Source organism: Heterocephalus glaber, unplaced genomic scaffold (assembly GCF_053883595.1).
Source record: "Heterocephalus glaber isolate CG9 unplaced genomic scaffold, H.glaber_assembly_v1.0 deba00000347, whole genome shotgun sequence".
Lineage (NCBI taxonomy): Eukaryota > Metazoa > Chordata > Mammalia > Rodentia > Bathyergidae > Heterocephalus > Heterocephalus glaber.
Genome location: NW_028258143.1, coordinates 17124455 through 17151879, shown reverse-complemented (window position 1 = coordinate 17151879; position 27425 = coordinate 17124455). Strand labels below are relative to the sequence as shown.

The 27425-nt window shown below is 31.6% G+C and overlaps 1 protein-coding gene across 4 annotated transcripts in view; it reads right to left on the bottom strand.

The window, feature by feature from the left end:
* The window catches only part of Dpp10 (dipeptidyl peptidase like 10), a 1332172-nt gene that overhangs the window by 49852 nt on the left and 1254895 nt on the right, over positions 1-27425 (bottom strand). For all 4 annotated transcript variants that reach the window (XM_004836090.4, XM_004836089.3, XM_087197849.1 and 1 more), the window contains 6 exons: positions 22026-22064; positions 15527-15634; positions 6976-7067; positions 6532-6579; positions 4040-4161; positions 2334-2381 (listed from right to left, as the gene is read on the bottom strand). In XM_004836090.4, coding sequence (XP_004836147.1) covers positions 2334-2381; positions 4040-4161; positions 6532-6579; positions 6976-7067; positions 15527-15634; positions 22026-22064 — 457 coding nt within the window. The remainder of the gene's footprint in view (positions 1-2333; positions 2382-4039; positions 4162-6531; positions 6580-6975; positions 7068-15526; positions 15635-22025; positions 22065-27425) is intronic.

Genomic DNA, 27425 nt, shown 5'->3' with positions numbered 1-27425 from the left:
ATTTTGAGTACTATGATAAAAAGGAGTGATGATAGTGGACATCTTGTCTTTTTCCTGATTTTAGAAGCAAAGTTTCAATTTTTCCTCATTTACCATATTGTGGGCAGAAGGTTTGTCATAAATGACATTTTATCAGAGATAAAAATCTTATCTCTTATCTGACCTTATTTCTTATCTGAGATAAGGTCAGTCTAGGTGGATTTTCTTCAGTATTTTTATCATGGAAGGATGTTGACTTTTGTCAAAGGTTTTGTTGTAACTGCCAAGATGATCATATGCTTTTTTCCTTGCTTCTTTTTATGTGAGATACATTTATTGATTTGTGTATGTTGAGCTATCCTTGCATGTGTAGGATGAAACCTACTTGATCATTATGTATGATCTTTTTGATGATTTATTGCCAGTATCTTGTTGAGGAGTTTTGCATCTATATTCCATTTTCATTTTTCTTTTCCCAGTTTTCTCGTCATGCCCTGTTCTATTTCATGTGACTGATGCATTGATATGCTCACTTTTGTTGACATAAAAATGTACTAGTTACTGAATACAAATTTTACCCTTAATAAGAAGTGTCCTTTGAAAAGACAATTAAGACTGACCAGCCCTTCCTTGCTTCCCCCTTGATCATGAGACAATCAGAGTTGGCTTCTGAATGGCAAGGTCAGCATGATTGCTCTTAGACAGAAATGTTTCACAATTTGCAACAGAAATGATTTATAACTTGCAGCAATGTAATTAGAAAGCAATGTGGTAACAGTTGGATAAAATTAAAATCAGATTAGGAATTTCCTTTTAATGACCCTTTGTTAAAGGCAGAATCTGCAAGGAAATATAAACAGCTGTCATTTATTTAGTGTGTCATGTATGTCATGAGTATCTTTCATCCTCATTACAAACACATTTGCTTATTTCCCCAGGAGGAAAATGGTTCCAGGAGAGATTAACTAACTTGTTGCAGATCCTACAAGAAGCATGCAATGGAAATCATTTCATACAATGATTTACTATGAACCTATGAAATTTAACCTTCAATTTCATCAACCATACTGTCTTCGTTATCATTATTTTTGCTCTCAGTACTCAACAGATTGAATGTGCTTCCTTTATCCTCTCTAAGATGTACACCAAAGACAAGGTTAAACAAATAAATAGAAACTAAGTTGTGTGCTAAACCATCTTCCAACCATACCAAAAACAAATACAAATTTAGAATCTGTCTTTGTCTATGTCAGGCAGTAAGTCTCTATATGATAATATTTCAGGATTTTAAATAGACTCTGATTTTTCAAAATGATGTTTATTATTCAAATTTACATTTTTATATCTGTATCTCCTTTAAGTCAAGGCATACAACTAAAACTCCTACTTTAATGAAAGTATGTGATGCCAGAGAAAATTATGATACATAAAGGTGTTATGATATTATAGTGAATTTCTTCTTTTGTCATTTACTAGTATGACTCTAGCTAAGTTATTTAAACTGTCTATGACTCAGTTTCCCCATCCACTTCCTAAAAGGAGGTCAAGAAAATTTACTATGTCAGGCATGTTCTGAAGATTAAATGAAATAGTCATTATGAACTTTATTATTCAATTATAGTAGTTAATGTTAAGTCATCAAAGTATAAGAGTGTTGATTAAATATATCTGAAAAAGAGAAAAGAGACAAAGATGGAAGAAAGGAATGAGAAAGGAAGGCTTCGAGAAGCAATGTGAGTATTCTTTTCTAAGATTAACTCATTCATATATTTACTTATCCACTTTACTGCAAATTGTGAACCTTACATGAGCATCTAATCAATGCAGTACCAGCCTCTGTCACATTGCTTGATAATGTGCCCATTCAAAAACAAAGTTGAATAAATATATAAATGAATAAAAGTAATTATATAGAGAAACAATTTAGATATCCGAAACAAACTAGATACAAAATATTTTAGTTAATATATTTTTCAAAATTAACTATATGTGTGGAAAAGGCATTGTTCTGGAGGAATAACCTGTGTGAAACCGAAGAAAGAATGGCCCAGCTCACTAGGAGAGCAGAAGACTGAAAGGTCCTGCCCTGTTCATTACTGTGCATTGATTTAGGTACAGCGTGTCTCCAACGGCAGGCAAGGAAGAGTCAATCCAGGCTATAACTTAGCTCAAACCACAGCGCTTTGTTGTTTCCCTTCCATACATAATGTCAAGATGATGGTGTCGACACAGCATTCCAACCACTAAAAATTCCTTTGAAGGTTTCTTGGAGTATGACATACAGAATGAATATTGTAATATCTAAGACCAGTGCCAGCTCCATGATATTCTGAATTGTCCTCTTGTGTACTCACTTGCTGAGTTGTTCGTGTTATGCAGGCTGACCACTGGGACCCTTGGACCTGGATGTTAAAAATACATGCGTGAACATTTATAAAGAGATCTAAGTAAAAGTTACTGGAAAGCTTACAAGACAGACCTCCTTTTCCAAATGAAAATATTTCATGGTTTAAAATGTGAAACAGAAATCAAATAGATTACATGGCTTTCTGTGGGGATTTTATTCTGAGATTTAAGAGCATATGGGGAAATGAACTATTTCCTAATTTTTTAAGTTCTTTATCTCCTCACATGTCCTTTACTTCCATGCTTCGATTGTTTCAGCCAACCGTGCTTGCTTTCGTATCTTTAGTGTTTGTAGAATACTTATTCTCTAAAAGCTCATTCATGATCCTTTCACTTCTCATCTGTTGATACAACATAAAATTCTATTTGCTCATCACCCAAGAAAGAAAGAATGTATAAATGTATACATATTTAAACAAATGAAATATATAATGAATAACTTGGGGCTAGTTACTTAACACTTTTAAAGATGTTAACCAAAATCTCAAATACTTAAAATGTACTAAATTGTTACTAGAAGATGTTATCTTGAAACTTCCCCTCTTCAAAGAGCCCTAGTGTTATGGTTTAAAATTGAAATGTTTCTCAAAGTTTTCATGTGTTCCAAAGTGGAGTTTTTTGAAGGTGATTGGATCTTGGGGGCACTAATCAGTGAATTAGCTCATTGCTGAGTTCATAGCTGGAGATACTATTTGGAGGAGGGCTGTGGTTGGAGGAGAGGTCACTATGGGCATGATGCAGAAGAGTGTATTCTTGTCCTCAGATACTCCTTTCTCTCTTTCTGCTTCCTGGTTGCTGGAGGGTGAGCAGTTTTCCTCCACCATGCCCTTCTACTATGCTGTTTCTGCTTTGGAGCAAGACAGCAATGGACTAAACTTTGAAACAATGAGACAAATTAAACTTTTCCTTAAAACTGTGGCTGTCAAGTACTGTGTTCCAGGAACCAGAAAGCTAATACACTTTTCTGAAAATTTAGTGGTTTTCCCCTTGTGTCATTAAATAAGTACTTTTCTTTTTTTATTGTATAATTTCAGATATCAAGAGAAAAAAATAACTCAAAATAAAATATTAGCATATTCATTGTAATGTGTTTAAAAGGACAGCTTAAAGCTTAAGGTTCAAAGTGAAGCAGTGACACTGAGTTTGTCACATTATAAAAGAACTTTTGATTTCTGCTCATCTCCAGAAAGCACAGTATCATTATAAAGGGAACCTGATTCCTATGAATACATTCTATAGATACTTGCATAACCAGGTATATGCTGTTACAAGCTAGAAGAAGTAATTAGGATTGATATAACTGACCAGAATTTAAGAAAGCTGGAGGGAGAAATTCATTTTCATATATTCTAAACCTCTTAACAGCAAAGCCGTTGATTTTAGCCCTTTCTAAAGAATAGCTAAATTAGCATGGATTTACCAATACATATGTTTATTCACTTTTAAAAACATGCTACATTCACAAAGCCTTTATTGAACATCTATGCATGTTGAATTACTCCCAATTTTTATTTCTAAATGAAATACATAAATTAAATTTATATTTTAGTAAATCTATAATATATAATATTTTATATGTATTCATGGTACCAATAGATAGTTATCTAATAAAATGAATGAAATAAATTTTTTAAGAAATCATATATGATCTTACCTTCACAGAATAATAAAAAGTGTTGATTCATGGGACTAAAATTGGCATCAAAATATGTGCATTGCTCTTTCATAACATTACATGAAATGCATTGGCGATTCAGTGATTCTTCAGTAGAAGCACTTAGGAAAGAAAATGAATGTTAGAAATGCTACTATTCCAGGCTCTTGAATTTGTAGCATCCACATTTGAATACAGTGTAACATAAACAGAAATACTCATCAATGCCTGTGCAAAAGTTCCCTGTAAATCATAACTCACTGTATACATTCAAAGCCAATTTCCATTATGAATATTGAGACATATACATTTTTCTCTGTAATAAAATTAAAATTATGTGTACTTGTATGTATATAATTTATATGTATACATGACTATAAATAAAGAAACTGATTTCCATAAGTATCAACATAACTTATGGTTATTTGCATTTTCATTACAGATATTTCTGTGTAATGTTTTCAAGGGAATTACCCATGGGAATTAAGATAAATTAAGCATTAATAAATGTTAGTCAAGTGGGTGAATAAACGTTTCTGTAAGTAACATAAAATCAAATTCATGATTTCCTAAATTCAACAGGTTATACATTAGAATTTATGATCAATTCCAAATTTTCTTCTCCAAGCACTTCTATTGAAATGATTGGTGAAGAAAAATTATTTTTAAGTGATAGTACATATGCTAATGATAATACATACTTTGACAAATTAAGGAGTAAAGAAAAAAAATCATCATCTTTATTTTATAATACTGGTGCCCAAGGTCAGAGGAATAGATATATTTACGCAAAGTTACATTTCTCAGTATTTACATTATAAATCTGCTGAAACAAGAAATGCAAATTTTAAGACAAAAACACTATCACAGTGAATATCATAGTAGTTCTGATTCTGCAGGGGATAGTTCTGTAGTGCCGTACATTAAGTCAACTGACAATTATTTCTATCACTTAGTAAGACATTGATTGAGATTTCTGGGTCAAACACCAACATTATCCCACAGTTAAGCCAACTGGCATTTGATGAGCTTTTTAAGAGGAAATTTATGGTTCTACATTTTCTTTATAACACAGTTGGCTACACCAGTACAGGTTGTAGATATATTGACTTCTCTGCCTCAGTCAGGAGAAAGATAAGGTAAGGCCACAAATCTAAAGGGTCATTGTGATTCAAATCATATTTTAAATTAATAAGAGGAAGAGAGATGGAGGCAGCTCCATTTCCTGACCTTGACCAAGTCTTATCTTCTGACAGGGTTATATTTCTTTAAGAGTTTTATACAATGGAAGAAATAAAACATTGATCAAGTATTTCCACACTTCTAAAGTACTGTTCATGACTATCAACATTAATCATAATATGTGTTTCACAAAAGATAAGCTTCAGGTCACCAGAAAGACAAAGGGAACAGTACTTTGACAAAGACCTATGAACCAAAATGCAAATCAGCAACTCTTAACAAAGAGCTTCTCTTCATCTTGAAGTCATTAAAATTGTGAACATGGGTTCCAGTAGGTCCACGAGAATAAACTAAGAATATAAAATGACATGTTGGAAGATGTAATCTAAAAGTAGTGGATTGCTTTGGAAAAAAGAAAAGTGTGCATAAATAAGAGTATGGAAGAGTTAAAGTACTTTAAATATGCATTTTTACTCTCAGAGGAAATTCTAGGCAACTTGGTAAGAATCAGAGGTGATACTTCTTCAAACATGATTAATTTCCACTGAGAATATGTCATGGCAGTTTTGACATTTTAAAAATAGATCTGTAAAATGGAAATAAGAAAATGTATATAAAGTCTAGGATTAATACCTCCTGTGCCAGCCAGAAATAATAGTCATTCCTGTGAAGTCCTGGGGAAAGCTTTCTGAGTGAAGAGACATTTTAATGCTAAATAAGTGTGGTCTTAAGCTCTTTTTATTAATATAGCTTTGCATTTGGGTAAATTGGGCAGATGTAAATATTCCCCATGAATTTCTGTATTTTAGTTAAGCAATAAAAATTCCCCTTTTTCAATAAGTATGCCTCCTTTCACAAAACTCCCATTGGATTTTATGATATATATATGATAAAAAAAGGTAAAGCTTCTGTTTGATATTACTAAGTATTATGTTATTCAGCAATAAATTATATATTTAACACAATAGTGCACAAAAATTCAAAATGATCTACCGAAAGAAGAGGTTACTGGGAAAAATACATAAATGTCATTAACATGGGGAGTTGAGAAACAGCATCTTAAAAACTATAAAAGCACATAAAAAATAAGGAAAAAGCAGCAAGAGAGAAATTCTCCATGCAGGTCTAGTTCTCTGGGCTCACAATGGGTCAAAAGTAATGAACTACCTCAAGCAGGTGAGGTTTTGCGACACAGGAGATAGGTCTTCCCTAGCCATGTTGAAAATGGGACTTCAGATTTTTCTTCAAGGTGTTGAGTGATTGTCATTAAGAAGCCAACCTGTGTAAGGAGGTCCCTGCAAAACACCTACCTGTATAGCTGCCTCCCTCTGGGAGATAACTCGGTGCTCAAAAAGTAACTGTAGAAAACAAAAGAGCACAAACATTAGAATTTGATCTATTTTAGTCACAACGATCCCACTTGAATTTTCAAAAACAAAAACAAACAAGTGTTATTTTGTTATTCAACCACAGGACTTTGAAAACCTAGCAAATATGTCTTGTTTTTCGTTATAAAATCCCTTCCCTTCTGCACATCTCAAGATCTCAATCTCTCTGAATGTGTCATTCAACTGCATGCGTCTCTACAATGTGTCTCTGAGTCAAGTACAGAGGAAGTCTTAAGGAAAACATTACTTGTTACATGGGTGGCTTGCTTTAACTAGGACTATGGCAAGCAAAACATAATTCTAGTAAAAAGGACTGCACTTGACAGCTCTGCCTGCCAGCCTGAGGACAGAACCAAAAATACTCACATTTTCTGAGTCGCTTCATCGTATGCCAAGATTTTTATCACTTCCCAGTTTCCTGATGTCAGATGACGCACGGTAATTTGCTCACTTTTACTCTGCAAAGAAATGGAAAATATTGATTTTCCTTTTATTTAAACAGCATGTCTCTGGTAAACATGAAAATACCAACTGCCTGTGCCACATACAGTTCTTTAATTCTCAACTGACATTCAGTTTTATGTTTTAAATCTCAAAATGCTCACACTTCCTTATAATCCCAGATCCAGCCAGGATTGTGCCTTTATTATTCTGTTGTAAGAAACACTCAGAAAACTGCAGGTGAGCTTGCACCTGTGCACAATCTCGACAGCTGGATTGTGTAGTCGTAACACTGTGATCACTCTTACTAAATGATCAACACGTGCAGTTCAGACAACTTTACATAAAATATTTCAGAAGAAACTTTACTGCAAATAAATAGTGTATGTTATTTGCTTGTTAACCTTTATTGTATGTGCATTAATGTAAGGTTTGCTCTTTTCACTCAATTTGTGTCAGGCATGAGTCTATGTTGATGATTATAGTCATGATTCAGATGTATTCTACTGCAAGAAGGTAGTATGACTATTCTGCTTTTCTAACATTTATTTCCAAATTTTTGCTCTTTTAAAAACTTAATATATTTCTCAGTGGATTTATTTAACCTTGAATTTATTTTCTTTTTAAAATTTTACCTGGTAGACAAAAACTATACAACTTTGTGGAGCACCATGTGATGTTTTGGTACATTTATACTTTTATAAAATATCCAACTCAGGGTAAACCTTTCTAACTCCTCAAATATTTGTCAGTTCTCTCTATATATTTAAGTTGATATGTAATAATTTTACGTACTTACAGGGTACAGTGTAACACTTCAAAGGATGTATACAATTTGAAGTGATAAGACCAAGGTAATTGGCATATATATAAAAGCTTTCCATGTATTAGTTTATTTTATATTAATATATATACTAATTACAGGTATATAATTGTTCTACACAGCTTTACTTAATTTTGATGTTCACTTGTCTCACTTTGAACCAAAGCTTTCCAATTATTCAATCGCTTCTGTTCTATCTATGATATAGATCTAGACATTTTAACCATAACATCTTGCTTGTGGTTAATGACATTTAGCATTATAATTTATTCCTTTGGTCAATGCTAATGATTTAGGGTTGACTGTTTTTTGGTCTCGTATCAGGACTTTAACTTTTCTGAATCATTTTGTTTTGGGTGTTTATTTTGTATAAAAGATAGAAGTGGCTTCTGTTTCAACAGCCAATCTAAAAACTTCCTTTCTTATTTAGGTGTGTAAGTTAAGCCAATACAACTATTTTGGAGCGATTGATGCCATTTTAAAAAACTCTATCAAGTTTTTGTGTAGTTACTCTGGCTACTAAGTATAATGAGTATTTTCATAGGCAGCATTATTTTCCATTTATTTTATTTTTAGAGTCCCAGATCATGGTGCTAGGTTTTTATTTTAGCTTTATATTTTATATTAATAACTTTAATAATGTTTTTATCATCCTCAAGGTCTTTTTTCTAGAAAATTTATGTTCTTTATTGTTAATTATGATTTTTAAATGTCCTGGCTTTCATTGTTCTACCTTTAATGTTCCTTACATAGTAATCCTCTATTACAAAACATATTTTTTCTTTAGAAACACCTTGGGTTTCCCAGGCTATACATATATGAGAGGGATGAAGGATCAATCCATCAGTTTTATATTTCTTATATCCTAATAGAAACCTACGGAGTGTTACAAGGTGGCACCTTAAGTTTGGGTATGTATGTTAGGAATTTTAATATTTTTTTCTCTTGTATAGACTCTAATTTCTACCACTAGTTTTCATCTTTCCTTTTAAATATTCCAATCTTTCCCTATGATTTTCTGCTTTCTTAGATGGGGATTATTAAAAACTGTCATCTATGGTTTTGTGCACAGTCAAGATCTTCACTTTAATCTCTTGTCTCAATGCTGATTTTTAAAAAGAAATTTACTAATGACCCATTCTTAATTATACTACATTACTTAAGCTTTTGATGAATGTCTTTATCAGATCAAAGAAATTCTCTCAATTCCTAAATTTTAAGGTTTCTGAATATTGATTTTGTCCCATATAACATGCCTTGTTTCTACATCTACTAACTGGTATTTTTTTCATGTAATTTTTTTTTTTTTTTTTTGGTACCGGGGATCGAACTCGGGTCCTTGCGCTTGTGCAGCAGGCGGCGAAACCTCTGGGCTAAATCCCCAGCCCATTTCATGTAATATGAATGCACTGAATTATCTTATATATTTTAAAACTTTAAGCAAAATTAGCAATCTTGTGATAAAAACAACTAAATTTCTTAAAAGATTGAAGAATTCAATTTGCCAATATTTGGCTTAGAATATTTCAACTTTCCATTTTTTCTCTCTTGCATAGTTTCTATTTTTTTTTTTGGTTATAAATTGATATGTGAATCATAAAATACATTGAAGAATATTTAATCTGTTTCCATTTTCAAAATAAGTTTTTATAAAATTAGTAGTACATTTTCATTGGTTTTGAAAACCCCATCTTTAATATATGTCTGTGCTCAATGTATTTTTGGTATAAATGTATTCAGAATCTTGGTTATTTGATATGGAAGAGTTTTATTATCCTATCTACCACACATGCTACTGAACTAAATACAAACTAAGAATGCATTCTGTACCCCACTCTGCACATATTGTAAAAGGATCTTCCTTCAGACAGAAGTCCAGAATCTTAGTGGTGTACCTCTGCATTTTGACCTCTCCCTTGATGTCTATTCCTCACTCTTAAAAGAACTTTTCTTACCTTCCGGCTGTTTAAAGTCAATGAAAATTATTTGTCTTCTTTGCATCAAGTTCTGTGTATACTGTCTGAGTCAATATAATTTCTAGATATTTGTTAACTAAAAGTATAAATGAAATGACATGCCCTGATTTGTGAAATTAAGGTAGACACAACCCAAAGATTGGCATGGGATTCTAAAGTCTGACATTTTACTCTAAAGTTTCCACAGGACAATCATGTACTTGATAGCTACCCTAACTCACATTCAGGCCCCACTGTGACTGAGTCAAAGAGAACAGAATACAAACAGTTCAAAGTTTGAGTGCAGTTTGTTGTCAATTTCAAAGTGAAAAAATAATTCTTACAACATTAATAAAGAAATTTATTACAATGTTTGTAAATATCTGGAGATACTTTGTTTTGTTTTGTTGATACTGGGAATCCATCTGGAGATAATTGATTCACATTTTCTAGGTTTATTATTTCTTGTTTTTCAGGGAATTTTGGAATGTATTTGTGTGTATCTATCTTTCAAAAAAGGAAGAGCAGCTTCATTAAAATAGTCCTCAGGAAAAATCTAATGCTTTGAGAAATGTGTAAGCATAATGTATCCAAGAATAAAGTTGTATATTTTTCACATGAAATATCCATTTGATTAAAAATATTATGGTTTTAAGTGTAGAAACAAAAAAATAGAAACAAAAGATATCTTGTTGGGAGCTAAAATAAGAATATCACAATCTTTAGAGTTTATTTCAAACATCTACAATTGCCCTAGTGGCTTAACATCTACCAAGGTAAAAGTGGGGTGAGGAGTGAGTCAAGTTCTCATTTCACAATCACCTAATTTCCTATAATACACTGCAAGTGTCTATCTCATAACAGGGAACACATTAACTTTGAGCTAGAATCTAAATAAATAGTCCTAATGACAATCAGAACATGATAGACTGTCACAGAGGACATATCAAAAGATCTTGACCAAGCACAAGGGAGAGACTGTACTTAAGTTAGTTTTTCACTCTTAGCAGAAATAAAACAGCAGGAAAGGAAATTTAACAATGTAGAAAAGAATAACAAGTTTTAGTCCACTTTAACATATCTTATTTTTTATGAAGACAATCTAATATATTAACTTGATTGAATAGAAACACTGAATTTGAATATGAATATAAAGCCATAGTAGACTTGTGACAAACACAGTATGGTAACATAATATACTTTAAATTGAAGTCATATTTTACCTTTAATTTTTGAATAAAAAGCAGTCAAACCACCGAGTTTATTCATTTTGAAAAAAAGGTTGAATATCTAAATTACCTCTCCTGCCCTTTTTAACTTCGGACTATATACCAAACATCTTTCCTAAATTTGTGGGGATATTTATCTCCAGCAAAGAAGTTAAATGTCGTTTTGTATTCTTATTTAAAAATTGGAAACACGTTGGTATCAGTAAAAATTAAATAACGCCTGAGAGTTTTACCTGACTATGAAGTCTTCACTCAAATATCTGATATGAATTTGGTTTAACTTTTACAGCTCTTGGATAAGGGAAATGAAATGCAATACTTAAAAATAGCATGCTTTAATTTACTATCTATTCACCACATGAAATAAGCTAATTGTTTTCAGACAATGTCCTAATCAGATACAGCAGTGAAATTTAATGAAAAAATTTCATTGGGTTGATTAGGTGATACAATTGTGAATTGGGAGCATGATATTTTCTACAGTATTTGCAATGAATAATAGCACTTAAAATTGTTCCAAGTGAAATCATCAGCTCTCATGGGCAAAACTTCATGTTGCTGAATAGAGAAAGTGAATTGATTCACTAACATATAATTTTTCTTTTAATGCAGTTCTGGAAGGTGATAGTGCAATTTCTTATGCCTGTGAATATGAACCACTTAACCTAATGGAAATTGTGCTTACCCCACATTTAAGAGAAAAGGTGGCATGCGTTTGACAAAAGCCTGTCTTTTAATTGCAGCCTGAATTGCAGCAGGTAGGATGTTACAATTCAAGAGATGGGAATTCAGAAGTTAGAGGAATCTGTAACAAATATTATTTTGAGAAAAAGGAACAGCAGGAATGAACTAATCAAAAGTTCAGTTGTCTGAGGTAAAAGAAGTTTTGCCTCAGCGTGAGTTTCAGGAAGTAAATGACTTGGTCTTAATTTGTATACAGCGAATATTTGTTCAGAAGACCAATTTCACAAATAATAGCATAGATTCAGTTGTTCAGAAAAACAATTATTTTAGCTCTATTCATTTTCAGAAAAATCATAGTTTTTGTCTGTGTGTTCCTTTTTATTTTTATTAGTACATGTTTGCAGTACATAATGATTATATTTCTCATGAGGAGTGAGTGTATGTACATAACATAATTTCATACTTTTAAAAAAAATCATCTTCTCCTCTCCATCCCACTTCCCTCCATCTCTTCATCTCCTTCCCTTTTGCAAAATTTCCTATTATCTATCATTATTTTGCTCAGGTTTTAAACATTGTTTTTAGTTCACTATATCAAAGAAGAGAAAATGCTCACAAAATCTGCTTTCACATATTCACAATGAAATCAATCTGGAAATGTATATATAAGGGCACAGAAATATTTCACTTTTGATCCAGCAATTCCAGTTCTATTAAGCAATGTGAAGAAATAACTCATAACATAAAGGAGCTTTATGTAAAGTGCCATCCATGATTATGAAAAATTGGCCTTCAATTATACATTGAACAATAATGTTTATCTGTGTCCCTCTAGTTAACTAGATGAAAATTTTTTAAGAACTTTTTTCAAAAACCATTTTATATTATGAAAAGCTTGGTGTTTTAAATTTAAATTACAAGGATGTAATACTGTAGCTTACATAAATGTACAATCTGGTTTTAATGGAAGACTAGAGGAAAATCCATGCATTCTTCCTCTTTTTATCTTTTGGTATTACTTTAACAAAGAAAAGCTTTTGTAAATATTTATACTGACACCCCTCACTTTACATAATGAAAATAGCCTGAGAACAATAATTTGGTAGGATAGCTTCTAGTGGTTTTAATCTATTTACTGATTGTGTAAAAGAGCAAAATGTTTGCAAAAATTTAGTAATTTCATTTAGTGAGTATGTGAAGTAAAGAAACATATTCTGAGTGAATCAGGAAGCACTCAAATATAGAGCACCCAGTACTATAGCGGCGGTCTTTGGGAACGGGGGCTGCTGAGCCTCCTGGTTCTGTCTCTTCACATTTTCTGGGTAAGGCAAACTTAAGTGCAATAGTATGGCATCGCAAGACCAAGAAGAGAGGTACAATGTCACCAGTGTTGGCATACTGTAAATTTAGACTGTAAATTTCTATGATTTTTTTGAGGAGCAAACTGTGTGCTGTATAGCAAAACTGAAACAAATACTTCATACATGTGTATGTTTCACTTAGGTACCTTTTAACATCAGAAATGTGTGTTTTGGGGAATAACTGTAAATAGAAAAATGTGTTTTTAAAGTGCTTATCATACAAAATTTAGAAATAATTTCTCAAGGTGTTCTATTTTTTAGTATATTATTGTATATCTTCCTTTCAAGGCAGTCTTATAATTCAAAAGACAGCTTTTTTATTAGCTATTACTAAACTGAAGCAAGAAACTTCAAACTATTTCACAAAATAATGTGTGTATGTGAATATGGGTGTGTGTGGATGTGTTTACATGCATGTGTAAATATAAGGATAAAATATATTTACCTAGTACAGACCTCTGATCCATTAAAAATGATTATTTTAATCTTTTGTCAAAATATCCATAAATAATCATACAGTCATGTCCATTTTTCAGTGAGGCAAACCATAAAAAACCTGAACAGTAATTAGAACAAAGTAAAATCTTTTCTAGTTTAATAAAAGCTTTGCTATAATCTCTATACAGAAGAGAAAGCGAGCATATCTCCTTTGTGAAGTTTTCCTTCTGAACATGTAGAAAAAAATTAATGAAATTACAGGTCAGCTTTTTAAATTTGGGACAGAAGGTATTTTTTCCCATGACTTAAAAAAATTCTTGGTTAGGTGTGTAAATATCCCAAGTCTCACATGCCAGCGTCATCATTCTGTCTAATACTGTTCTAGACATTATTCCTCCTAATATGTTGAATAGATGGCTTTCTTTGGGGAATATCAATATTATATAAATATTTATTGTACATCTTTTCCTGTCTTTCAGTATAGTTTAGAAGTATCCATGATTTGTATATAATCTTTGCCACTTAGCTTTTTACACAGCTTGATGAATATAAAATACTGAAATTTAAAAATTTAATGCAATGCCAGAAGTATTTATAAAAATTTGAAAAGTATATCTTTTTGCTAAACACTACCTAGTATTTATTCTGACAAAGTTTATTCTCAGGAAAAGTAAAGCAATTTCCTAGTGACATTTCCAGTTTTTGTTTTAAAAAGTAATTGTTAGCTAGAACTACTACCTCCTTGATATAATCCATCAAGTTTGATAAAAACCCAAAATTTTGTTCATATAAATGTATAGATTCACTTAGAATATTAATGGGGTCACATTATACAGTAGTCTAATCTGCATTTCTGCCTTAATATTCTGTGAAAATCAGTCTACATCTCTACTTTGAGAATTATATCTGTTCTAAATTATTTACTTCACCATTGATTAAAATTAAAGTTAAATATATGACAATTACTTTAATAGTACAGACCTTGAACAAGTCTTAAATTTTAAACTGTTGACACAAGATTTTGAGAAGTCAAAGCATTAAGATACTCAATACAAATATGGATAAAGATAACAATAGTTTTTTCAGAATATGCAGGAGTTGAAAGTTCTAGGAATTCCAAAGTAGCCAATTTGGATAGGAAATTTTTGCCACATTTATATTCCCTGTGTATTTGTTAAGTGTGAAACTCTTGACTAGCTTTTGTAATATTCTCATAAAGATTCCAATTTAGTCACAATGATTTATCATTATAAAGCCTTTTACCTGTGAGAGTAGGATGTTTATTTGATTTTGAAGGATGCTTTATTCTTATTGAAAATTAAATTCAAGTTGCCTGTAATCTTGCCGTGTTAAATTATCTACTGTGAATATACTGATTTTTCAAAATAATTAAATGTAATTTTTGAAATTGATACTATTCTTTTGAAGGTTAGAGGAAAAATAAAATTTTTCATCTTTTTTAATAAAAAATCCATTAAAATATAACAGCCTCTGTATTTGTGGAAGCACATAAAAAATCTATTTTATCCTTTTAAAAAATCTGCATTACATTTTTTGTGTTTGTGTACCTCTCATTTATTCACCCATTCAATTTTGATGGACATTCTGTTTATGTCGATTATTCAAAATTTTTATAACACTTTGAAAATATTACTAAGCATAAGAGATAAATATGGGTTGAACAAAAACTATTGTTTAAATTTTCCTTGGGATGTTACAAGCTGTATGCTTTTACTTTATTAAATTCTATACCCAAAGGCCCTCAGTTCCTTGTACCTATGACTGCCTCACTAAGTTTTTTGGAGTGTTGATACTGTTTTCTGTGAAGATACAGTTTGAATTTATGGCATGGATGGGGGCCCATTGCCTACACATTGCTGAACTGATTATAACTAGACTCACTCTGTGGTCTCAGGGTCAGAAAAATTGGGTTTCTAGGAACATAACAACAAGGAAGTCAAACCACAGAGAGAAGTCAGCACCTACCTGAACAAAGAACATGGCTATGTGGTGGAATTCTCCACGGCCTCCTTGCTTTACAGGAACTGTCATGAAGAATTTGCTGCCATCTCTGGAAAATACAGGCTCCTCATTCTGAAATACAGAAGCAAACATGAGAATTACAAAATGGCATGTGAAATTTGTTCTCTTTTACACTATGAAGTCAAAAGTGGATTGTATTGACTTAGAATTAGTTTGGAAGATAGTCAAAATATTTATTTCTTTTATTAATACATGTTTACATTCCTTTTGTGGAGCTGGAACATATACAAAACACATTTTAATTTCTTTTCCCCTCCCCTCTCCCTTCCCTCCCTTCACTTGATCCCCTTCTCATTTGAGAAAGATCTATTTCCCTACTTTTTATTATCTATCATTTATTTTGCTCTTCATTTATAATATTCGATATAAGATAAGCCATGCAATATTTAAACTTGTATTTCTGACTTATTTCTCTTACCATTATGATCCTAAGGTGCATCCATTTTCCTACAAATGATATATCTTTATCCATCTTATGGCACAGGAGTACTCCGTTATGTAAATACTACATTTTCTTTTCCGCATGCCTCGCAAGCCCAAGGTCCAAAAAAACCAAAAAACAAAAAACGAAAAAAAACCCAAAGCAAAACAAAACAAAATAACAAAAACAAACTACATTTTCTTTCTTTCTTTCTTTCTTTCTTTCCTTTCTTTCTTTCCTTTCTTCCTTTCTTTCCTTTCTTTCCTTTCTTTCCTTTCTTTCTTTCTTTCCTTTCTTTCTTTCTTTCCTTTCTTTCTTTCTTTCTTTCTTTCTTTCTTTCTTTCTTTCTTTCTTTCTTTCTTTCTTTCTTTCTTTCTTTCTTTCTTTCTTTCTTTCTTCCTGTACCGGGGATCAAACTCAGGACCTTGAGCTTGAGAGGCAGGTGGCAGAACCACTGAGCTAAATCTTCGGCCCTAGATTTTCTTTATCCACTTATCTGTTGATGGATGTAGGGCTGTTTCCAAGATTTAGCTATTATGAATTGTGCTGCTATAAACGATATGCATGTATCACTATAATATGATGTCTTTAACTCTTTCAGGAAGATATCTAGAAGGGAATAACTGGGTCAAATGGAATCCTAGTTTTAACTTTAAGAGGTAATCTCTTATACTGATTTCCGTAGTAGTTATACTATGTAAAAAATAAAGTATATAACATTCATTTTTTAAAAACTAAGTTAATACTACATTGTATGTTGGTATCTGAGTGGTGAGAAAACTGGGCAGTTCACAGTGGATGGGAATGATTTAAAATTTCACTAAGTACACATTTTAAATTGGATTAGACAAGAATTTTAATATCTTTACATGAGATTGTTCTGGGCCATTTATACTTCAAAGAGAAGAAAAATGTGAACATCTGTACTAGCTTATCAAAAATATATATTTTCTAAAAATTATAAAATTCCATAACATGTTAATATATTTTTCTGAAATATTCTACTGAGCATCTCTCTTCTTGAAGATTCATTTCTGATATTATATACAAAATTTACTGACAACATAAAAGCTACAAGGCCACAAAACTAGAAGATAGAGAAAATGATTTAATCCAAATTCCCCATTTTCATTGCTTATTTCTCCACAGATGCAAACAAAATGTCTACCCACACCAGTGAACCCTTAATTGATTATTTTTATTTAAACTGTAGTGGCATGTTAATAAATAAAATAAATTTTGAAAATTAAATGATGGAAGTCATACATTTTGATTATTTTATTTTGTTTTAGGGAGAACATTAAGAAAATGGATTTATCTGACAAAACATTGAATTATTTCCTTCCAGAAGAATGACAGTGGTTATATATATAGTATAAAGAAAGGCTTTGATATGGCTTCCTCTGTGTAAAATGACCTTACAACTTTGTAGATGGACATCTGCTTTCTTTTGTTTGTTTTTGGTACCGGGGATTGAACACAGGCCCTTACATTTGAGAGCCAGGAGGTGGAACCACTGAGCTAAATTCCCAGCCCCGACATCTGCTTTCTTTCTGATGCTCTTGTCTTCTTTTGCTGCTCTCTCCCTTGTCTGCTGCATGTTTCTACTCTATGACCTTCACACATTTTACTATCTTTAGAAAAATTTTTTTAATTTTTTTTACATTTTACTATTTTTACCTAGATCTTTTTCTTGTCTTCATCCTGTCTCTCTTCCAATGTCACCTTATCAGTGAGATGTTTCCCAATTATCCTATGTAAAGTATAAGTGAGAAGCCAGGTTGTTCAACTCTATCTCATGTCCTTTTTACCTTCTTCTTTATATCTTTATAGCACATTATACCATTTACATATATTTTATTTATACATGCATTTGTTTCCCTGTATGTGTTTGTGTGTGAATGCAAGCAGCATGTATGTACATAAGCATAAAATGTGAGCATCATGAGGCAGAAACCTTACATTCTTCACTGCCATATTTCTAGCACTGGAATCCATGGGAATTCTTGTCTGTACTGTATTTATTTATTGAATAAACAAGTCAGTTAATGGTTATTTTAGTACCCCTGAGAGTCCAATATTAGTTTCATTAGTAAGAATGTCTCTGATTAGTAATATATAGATAATATTTTCTTTGTTTATTTTATAGGCATTCAAGAAATTATAAGAATATATATGTGATAAATTGAAAGAACTCAAACAATATACAATTCCAAGTTGAGAAAATTTTCATAATCAGATATATAATAGATAGAGACAAAGTACTTGACTGAGTGAATTCCATTGATCAACCATGATAGAGTGAATAATTCTAATTGTTCCATCCCCTGCTTTTCTGGGATAGCTCCATTTTGCTTTTGCACACGGGAGATCTTCCATGTAGAACAACCTTTCTTTCTTATGAGTTTTAATTCTTACTCACTTTTTACTTGATTTCATGAGATATAAACTGTTTTTCAAATATTTCTAGTTATAGAATTTTCCCTTGTGAAGAAATTTCTCCTCAGTCTAAAAAGTATATTTATTCATCTCTTTCATGGCTTTTAATGCACTGCATTAATTTCATGGAACACAGTGACTGACTCAATTGTTGAGTACAGTAATGCACATATGCTACAGGGAAACATATTTAAGTGTAATACTATATCTACTACATTTCCTCTGATAGATCCTCCTTTGCTCACAATTTTCTCCTAGTGCTTCACTCAAAAGATAGTTATGCAGATATCTCAGTATTTTCCTACTTATATGCTCTTTTTTCAATTGTAGTTCATTAAAAATGGCACAGAAAAAAAGTAGATTGAGGCTATAATTTCAGCTACATTGCTGGGTTTACAAATTTTCACTGGTAAACAAGATCTGGTGGGAAATATTCAGCCCTATACAGGTGGAGCCATCTTACTTTATGACCTTACAGATCAGTGCTTCTGGAACACATGGCCTTGAATTTGGATACTGAATGCTGTTTCTTGACCAAACATATTCTATGCTGCTTATCCCAAATGTGAAGATCCTTGAATTCTAGGCCAAGGACATCACTTCTCTGGACATATCTACTATCCAGAGTGAGCCTGAAATTTCAATTAAAAAATATATTAGATATTTGCTTCTTTTTTATTTCTGCTAATATGACCATTCCTTGAATTTGAATTTCATGTAATTCTAAGCCTTCAGTAAAATGCTTTTAGAACTTTTGGAGAAAAACATCAAATATGATAAAGTCTGAACTTTATTTTTTATTGAATATTTAATAAATGTATAATTTGCTTTAACTTTTTAATTAAACATTCATAAACTTAGAATGTTTGGATTTAGATACATTGATGTCTATTAAACTATTATAAATGTGACTGGTTACAAAAATGATAGAAAAATAGATTCAATAAATCAAGGCAAATCAGAATACATAAATATGCATTATATTCTTGTTTTTATTTCTTTTATTTTCATTATCTAAATGTAATGAGGCTATTATTTACTGAAAATCAAGATTTATTCCGATTTTATCTTGGACATTGAGTAAAACTAATTTTTTCATTACTAGATATTTGTGTATGTAGATACAAATATATATATATATATATATATATATGTATCCACTTATCTGTATATGTAAGCTTTAACCAAGTTAGTATTTAGCCTACATACAGTCCTGTTCCTTACTTTTTTATCCAGTCAACAAATATGTAGAGCTCTTCTTATATACTGTATTCCACATTAGACATTTGAATTGCAATGGAGAACATCAAAGAAACATCCTTGATTTTTAATATTACTAAAGAATTCATAGAAATAGTTGTACAAGCAATACACAAATATTATATTTGAATTTAAGATTTATTGGGAGAAGTGATATGGTTCGGGTTATTGGAGAAGGTGAATCCTCAAGTAGATTATTTAAACTGAGAAGAAAAACCTGAATGAGCATCAAATAAATAGTTTTTCACAAAAATTCCATTCACAAGGAAGGCCCATTGCATTGAGATCTATCATGGCTGGAATGGAGAAAATGGTTGTAACAATTGTGTGCACGGAACTGGAACATCTATAATGTGGTCATTACCAGAAGGACAGAAGGAAGAGAGAGAGATTGTTTGAGCGGAGGCAATGGGAGTAAGAGGGTGATGTTGGGAGTGACAATCATATATGTGTGTGTGTGTGTGTGTGTCAATCATTTTATATATATATATATATATATATATATATATATTTCAAAAAAGTCACTTAGCCTGGATTATGAACAGATAGGGAGGTGTCTGAGGGGTTGATAGTTTGCTGATTAAGAAGGGACTGAGGTTTTCGATGTTTGAACCTGGACAGTATTTGTGAATTATAGAAAATTTGACTGGCTTGATAGAGTTGTGAAAAAAAATTCAAAATTTTGGCAATGAATTTTATATATAGATAAGGATTAACAAATGTTGCAGGATAACCACAGGGTTAATAACTTTATTAGTTAGCTAGATAAAAATTATGTTATTGAATCCTGTGATAAATGGTATGGAAATTCCTCAAAAACCTTAAAATAGAAATTCCATTTGACCCATCTATTCCCTTTCTAGATATCTTCTCAAAAGAGTTAAAGACATCATATTACAGAGATACAAGCATACTCATGTTTATAGCAGCATAATTCATAATAGCTAAATTTTGGATGTAGCCTATATGCCCATCAACAGATGAATGAAATAAGAAAATGTGGTATTTATACACATAGGATGCTATTCTCCTACAATAAGGACAAATTCGATTTATTTGTAGGGAAATGTTTGCATCTTGAGATCGTAGTGTTAAGCAATGTGGCTCAGACACACAAGTATAAATGCTGTATCATATGGTTTTTCTTATATGAAAACTTTATATATACATGAAATAAAAGACAGTGAAGAGGTATGAAGAGAGAGAGAGAGAAAAGTATTGCAATGCAGCATGAGCAATATCTAAAAGTCTACCTTGACTTAGAACCATTGTTTTACATATTTTATATGTTTTTTGGCTGGTTTTTAATCTGCATATATGTAATTAACTTTACAGGAATTATAAGATAAATAAATAAATCTAATGCAGGAAAAATAAAAGGGGGTAGAGAGAAGGGGAAAGAAGATTTTAAATGTGTTATGTGTGTGTACCAATTTCTTACTGTGAAGGTAATCATTATGTACTGTAAACATGTACTAATAAAAGTAAAAAGAAAAACTACCCCCAAAATAATAAGAAATAAGAAAGATAAGAAGACTGAGCAGTGTGAAGTTGCTTTGATAGGTTTAGGAGTGGCCAAGAACGAATATGGATGTTTCAGATCTCATCAAAGTGGCTGGGGCTATAAGTGTGGAGGTTTCAATATATGAGTGCAAAGTGAAACCATAGAATTGTGTGGCACCCAGGAAGAGTATACAAAAATATAAGAATATAATACAATATATAGAAGAACATATATCAACAAAGCAAACAAATCACAACAACTCAATCCACAAAACAACAGTGAAGGCGTTCACAGTGAAATGGCCGCAGCCATGCTAGGGAAACCTGCCGTTTCCTTCTGAGTTGTCAGTCTGAGAGTAGGTTGTGGGGAACTCTTTACACAATATCATTAAAAGCTAAGATACTTCCAAGGAAAATGTGATTCTTCTGGATAATCCCCAAATGACCAATTTCTATACAGGTTTGGTCAATTTTGGGGGCAATCTGAATAATGCATGTGGTTTCTAGTTTTAATGGGTTACAACTCTCTCCTTTATCTACACAAATGTTTACTCATCTGAGTGATTCAGAAAATGGATTCTTAGTGTTATTTTGACATTATGTCCCATAAAAAAGACAGAAGTGACCTATTTACAAGTGATGCATTAAAAGCCCAGTCATTATGTTTTAATGGAAACAAATCACTTTGTCAAATATACCAAAAATTTAAAGTCAAGTGAGTGCAATAAGTTTTTAGAGAAACTTATTGCATAATAAATGGGTAAACAGGATGGTCACAGGGGTGTCAGTGTGACAGAATCACCTCTGCCTCTGCCGTACCTGTTTAGAAAGCCAAGTGTCTGATGTCATCTCATATTTCTGAAATAAAACAAAACAGTTAGTTCCATGAAACTTTAGAACCGAAGTAAGCATATGTCAAGTTGATGTTTTCACACTGCCAGACATTTTCTTCTTTTGTTCAACTAGAAATATCATGAGAGATTACATTGTCATTGATTTAAACTGAATGAAAAGTAGAGAAGTAGGATTAAAGGAAAATTTAATTATAGTCTTTTTCTGTGTGCATGAACTCCTTCAATATCCAGCTGTACATGGATAGATCACAAAGGGTAGAACATTTCCCCGTCTGGTCTGTGAGATTACCTCATTTGAACCACCAGACACTGTCTCTTGTCACCTCTGAGCATCATGAGGAAACAAAATTACTAAGCCCTCAAATGAAACTAGGCAAAAAGCCAGGTATAAAGTTTTTAAAAATGGACATTCTTTTAATATTCAATCTGCTTTTCATCATAGCCACTTTTTCTTACTTGTAGTACTTAATCTTAAGAAAAAAGTCAAATATTTGAAGTATCAAAATTATATGTGCCTTTAAACTATTCTTGCAAATGGTTAAAACCAAAATCCTATCTCAAAAAGCAAAATTTGATTAATTCAGCTTCAAGTTAAATGTATATATAAAATATTTAATAATGACATTTCTGTGTCCTGACATGCAATATCTTGTAGTTTTCTGAAAGAAATGACTATAATAAACAACTGAAATTAAGAAAACATATTAGAGATTATATATTAGAGACAATATATCTCTAATATGTTAGAAATTTTCCTATATACTCACTTCAAATTGCTTCATTATAATTTGTGTACAGTTTTATATATCATTTTTCTAAATTTATATTACTATTACTTTATAATTGACCACTTTTTCTTTTGGGGGTGGTTTTTAATAGATCTTCACTTTATGCAAACATCAGGAAAATATCTAATGAAATAATTCCTTGAGTATTTGTACCTCAACAGTGAACATTTGTGGTAGCCAGAAAAAATACTTAAAATAGATAATAATACCACTGTTCTTTAGTACTACCAAATTTTCTTAGAATTCATTAGCACTGAAAACTCCATATGCTATTATTTGTCTTGTTATTTCAGTTAACTGAAAATAAAACACTTAAATCCCCAACATGGCATAGAATTATAATATCAATAGATTGTCAAACGAATAATATAGTAGGACTTATATATCAATTTTCTTATTGTAGCATTTTAATTTATCCTTGTGTTTATCTATAATTGAAACATTTAGATTATCCTTGTATAATGAAAGTAACAGGCTTTCTCTAACTAGATTATATGCAGACTAATTTTTAAATAAATATCAGTTGAATATGAAACCATCTAGAACACTGTATCAAATGCACAGAGAAATTCTAGTCAGTCTATATTATAACCAGATAAAGAGAATGACTGAGATAAATTTTCTACTAATGTAAGCCTAATGTTACAAGCATGAGTCAAACCCAGTAAGTAAATGGCTGATTTAACTATTTCATCTCCACATTTATGCTCATCACTCCATTCACAAAGAAATGCCTGCCTGTATATTTCTCTCTTTTACAGACTATTTTAAAAGTATGTTTTAGGCCTAGGGATTTAGCTCAGTGGCACTGTGCCTGCCTCGCGCAAGGTCCAGAGTTGAATTCTCAGTACTAAAAAAAAAAAAAAAGTATGTTTTAAAGATGTTCATAGGCAGTGAAATGACAGATCTTCACCATATAATGTGGTGGGTTTTGAAAAATATATTTACATCCTGTCAAGATGTTGGACTTTCACATCTCAAAACCTTCCTACACCCCTTCCCAGAGGTTCCCACATGACCTTTCCCCATAGATTAGTTCCTATCTTAAAAATCCAGAAAATCAAAATATAAATTTGGAATATAGAATGAAAATATTTGTTATGAACATACTACATAATACACTCCTGAATTTGAGGTTTTCTTCATATCACATATTTGACTTTCACTATCATGAAAAATATCAACATTCTATTTCTAGTCCTTTTTAAATTGTTGAGTTGAATTTCATTGTATAGATATGCGTCATTTTTTAAATACATTTCCATGTTTAACAGATAATTGAATAGGTGCCAGTTTTTTAGCTACTGTGAATAAAGCTTTCTAAAGATATTTTTGTTTTACAAATTCTTTGGCAGACATGTGTTTATGTCTTTGCAAATACCTAGAAGTAGAATTACTGAGTATATACATTATATATATACATTTATTTATATACATTTGTTTACATATATACTTAATATATTATACATACTATATTATGTTATACATAGTATCTTTACAAATATATTAATTTGAAACTGAAAAAATGTTTTAAAGTAATTATATCATTTTATTTTCACATCTGCAAAAAATGAAAAATTTAGCTTTCTACATCCTCATCAACAGATAACATTGTCAAGCTCTTGGTATGTTTTAATTTAGACACTCAAATGGTATGTTACGTTATCTCATTATGATTTTTTCCTTTTTGGTAGTGTTGGGGATTGAACTCATACCCTCTGGATTGCTAGGTAAATCCTCTAACACTGAGCTACACTTCTATAACTCATTATAAGTTTAATCTAAATTTTCTTACTGTATAAAGGGGTTGAACACTTTATTATCTGTTTATTATCTTTCTTATAATTATCTGTTCACATGTTTTGATGTTTTTACTGAGTTGTCATTAACATTGAGATGTAGGATTTGTTTCCATATTTCTTTGTTGGATGCACATTTTGCAAAATACTTTTCCCTAGTCTGTGATTTCTTTATTTTTCCTTTATGGTGCCTATGACAAGATATTTCTTATTTTTATGACATCACATGTGTTTTTTAATAATTAGTGATGTTTTTATCTAATTTATATAGTGAAGTTACATTCTGTACTTTCCTCTACAAGGCTAACAGTCCTATGCTTTAGATTTAGGGCTGTGATTTTTTTCAAATTGTCTTAAAAATGGTATGAAATAGATGTCAAGAATAATTTTTTTTTCTTGTTTGGACATCAGTTGTTCTAGGACCACATTTCCCCATTCAATACTTTTGACATCTCTGTTGAAATCAACTGATCGTATAAATGTAGGCCTATATTCCTATAAACTACTCAATTTTGTTCACTCTTTGCATATTGCTGTATTTTCCTTATCATCTCTTGGCTTCTATAGCTTTCTAGTTACTGTATTTTTAATCAAGCAGCTCAAAATTTTCCATATTTGTTTCCTTGTGAAGTAGTTTTGCCTGGTTTGGGTCTTGTGCATTTCCATATCAATTTTAATACTTGCTTATGTTTATACAGGTTCAAAGAGCACTTTAATTATGTGAGAAACTGTGGCCTTGTATTTTTCTATCAAAATATAAAAACAGGAGTGCCTCCATTTTAGACTCCAGTCCACCCTCGGTGGACCCACCCCTCACACTGAAATTATGGGAAACTTGGGAACATAGTTGCAGAACAAAGATAGCTTATCAATAGCCAAGAACTCACTGTTCCGCATACCCTCTCTCCACTCCTCTTCCCTCTCAGTAACCCTTCAGATCCTCCCCTCTTTGCCTTAAACTAGCCAACTGCATAGCTTGCAGCTTTGTGCCTGGGGGCTCATTTCTAACAATTAGGATTATTTTAAAATTACAAATTCAATTTGGATAGAAAATGATGTTGGAGTAACAAGCTTTTCAATTCAAGGATACTGAATTTATTAGTCTCATTTATTTAGGGCTTTTATTGCATTTATTTAGGTCTTTTTCAATGCCTTTTAGCAATGTTATAGAATTCAATATTGAGATTTTAGGCAGTATTTGTTAAATTTAGGCTTACATGTTTAATGCTTTAAATATTTTAAATGTATTTTAGCTTTCTTACCACAGTTATTATTATAGAGAAATATACTTTGACTTTTGTGAATATTTTTATTTGGAAACAGGTATAAACTTACAGAGAATTGCTAAGACAGTTCAGGAAAATTCTGTATAGCCTGTAGACATATTCTCCACTTGCTTACACTTTCCCATTTGTGTTATTATTGTCACTTTCTCCTGTTTCTAAATCACGTGAGATGGTGGTAGCATGCTTTTTCAAAACCAATGAATAGGAAGTTAGACCTATGCTATTTAAAAAACATCTTTGGGTCCGGGGATTTAGCTCAGTGGTTCCGCTGCCTGCCCCGCAAGCGCAAGGATCAGAGTTCAATCCCTGGTACCAAAATAAATAAATAAATAAATAAATAAATAACATCTTGACAGCAAATCAGAGTCACTGTGTGGTTAACTCCCAAACACTTTAGCAAGCATTTCCCATTTAAATTACAACTCACAAAATAACCACAAGAAAATTATCAAAATTGAGAAATTGAACACAAAACTGAAGTTGGTACAATGGCCTTACAGATGGTGCTCTTTTATTCTAGGTTATTTGTAAATTTATTACCTTTCTTTACATAAAAAGTATCTGTCTTCTACAAATACATTTTCACTTCCTTTTCAAACATCATGACATTTTTTCCTTACTAATTTACTCTGATTGGGGCCTTTAGTTTGCAAGGTAGAAGCAAGAATGGATTCCTTAACTTACTGTTGATCTTAATGGGAATAAGATCAATGTTTTGCTATTGAGTGTGAGAATGTTTCTTGGATATCCTTTTATCAGAGGAGAATTTTTTTCCACTTATTTATATTGAAACTTATCATGAATGGGTATTGAATTTTACTTTTCTTTCATCTACTGAAATATTTAATTATTTTTCTTATCATACAATGGTTTATATTATTTGCTTTTCAATACTAAACCAACTATAAATTATGGGGATACTATCTCTTTATTTATGGCCTATACCTTTCTATTTACATTGCTGGAATTGGGTGTTAATATGGTAAATGATTTTTTTTGTATGTTTGTGCATGAGAAATAACTGTCTAAAACATTCTCTCTTTTGATGCCCTTGTCACATTTTGGTATCTGTATTATCTTATCCTTATAAAATAAACAGAAAATATTCTTTGTTTTCTACTTTCTGGAATTTGTGAGAATGGCATCCTTTAGTCCTTGCAGTAATGGTATTGTTGGAATAGTTGTTACCTCCTAAAATCATCTTAAAATTAAACTACCAACATAATAGCATTGAGAGGTGGGAATGCTAAGGTATATGGACACATTAGTATCTTTATTGTGGGGGTAGGTTACCAAAAAATACAATGGGATTGACTGTCTTTTACCTCCCTTGCATCTTCCTTCGTCCTCTTGCTAAAGGATAATATAGCAAGGAGGCTCTCACTAGATGTCAGCTCCTCAATCTTGGACCTCTTAGCCTGAAAAACTGAACCTATACATCTCTATTCATTATAAACAATGTAGTCTGTGATATTTTGTTACAGCAACACAA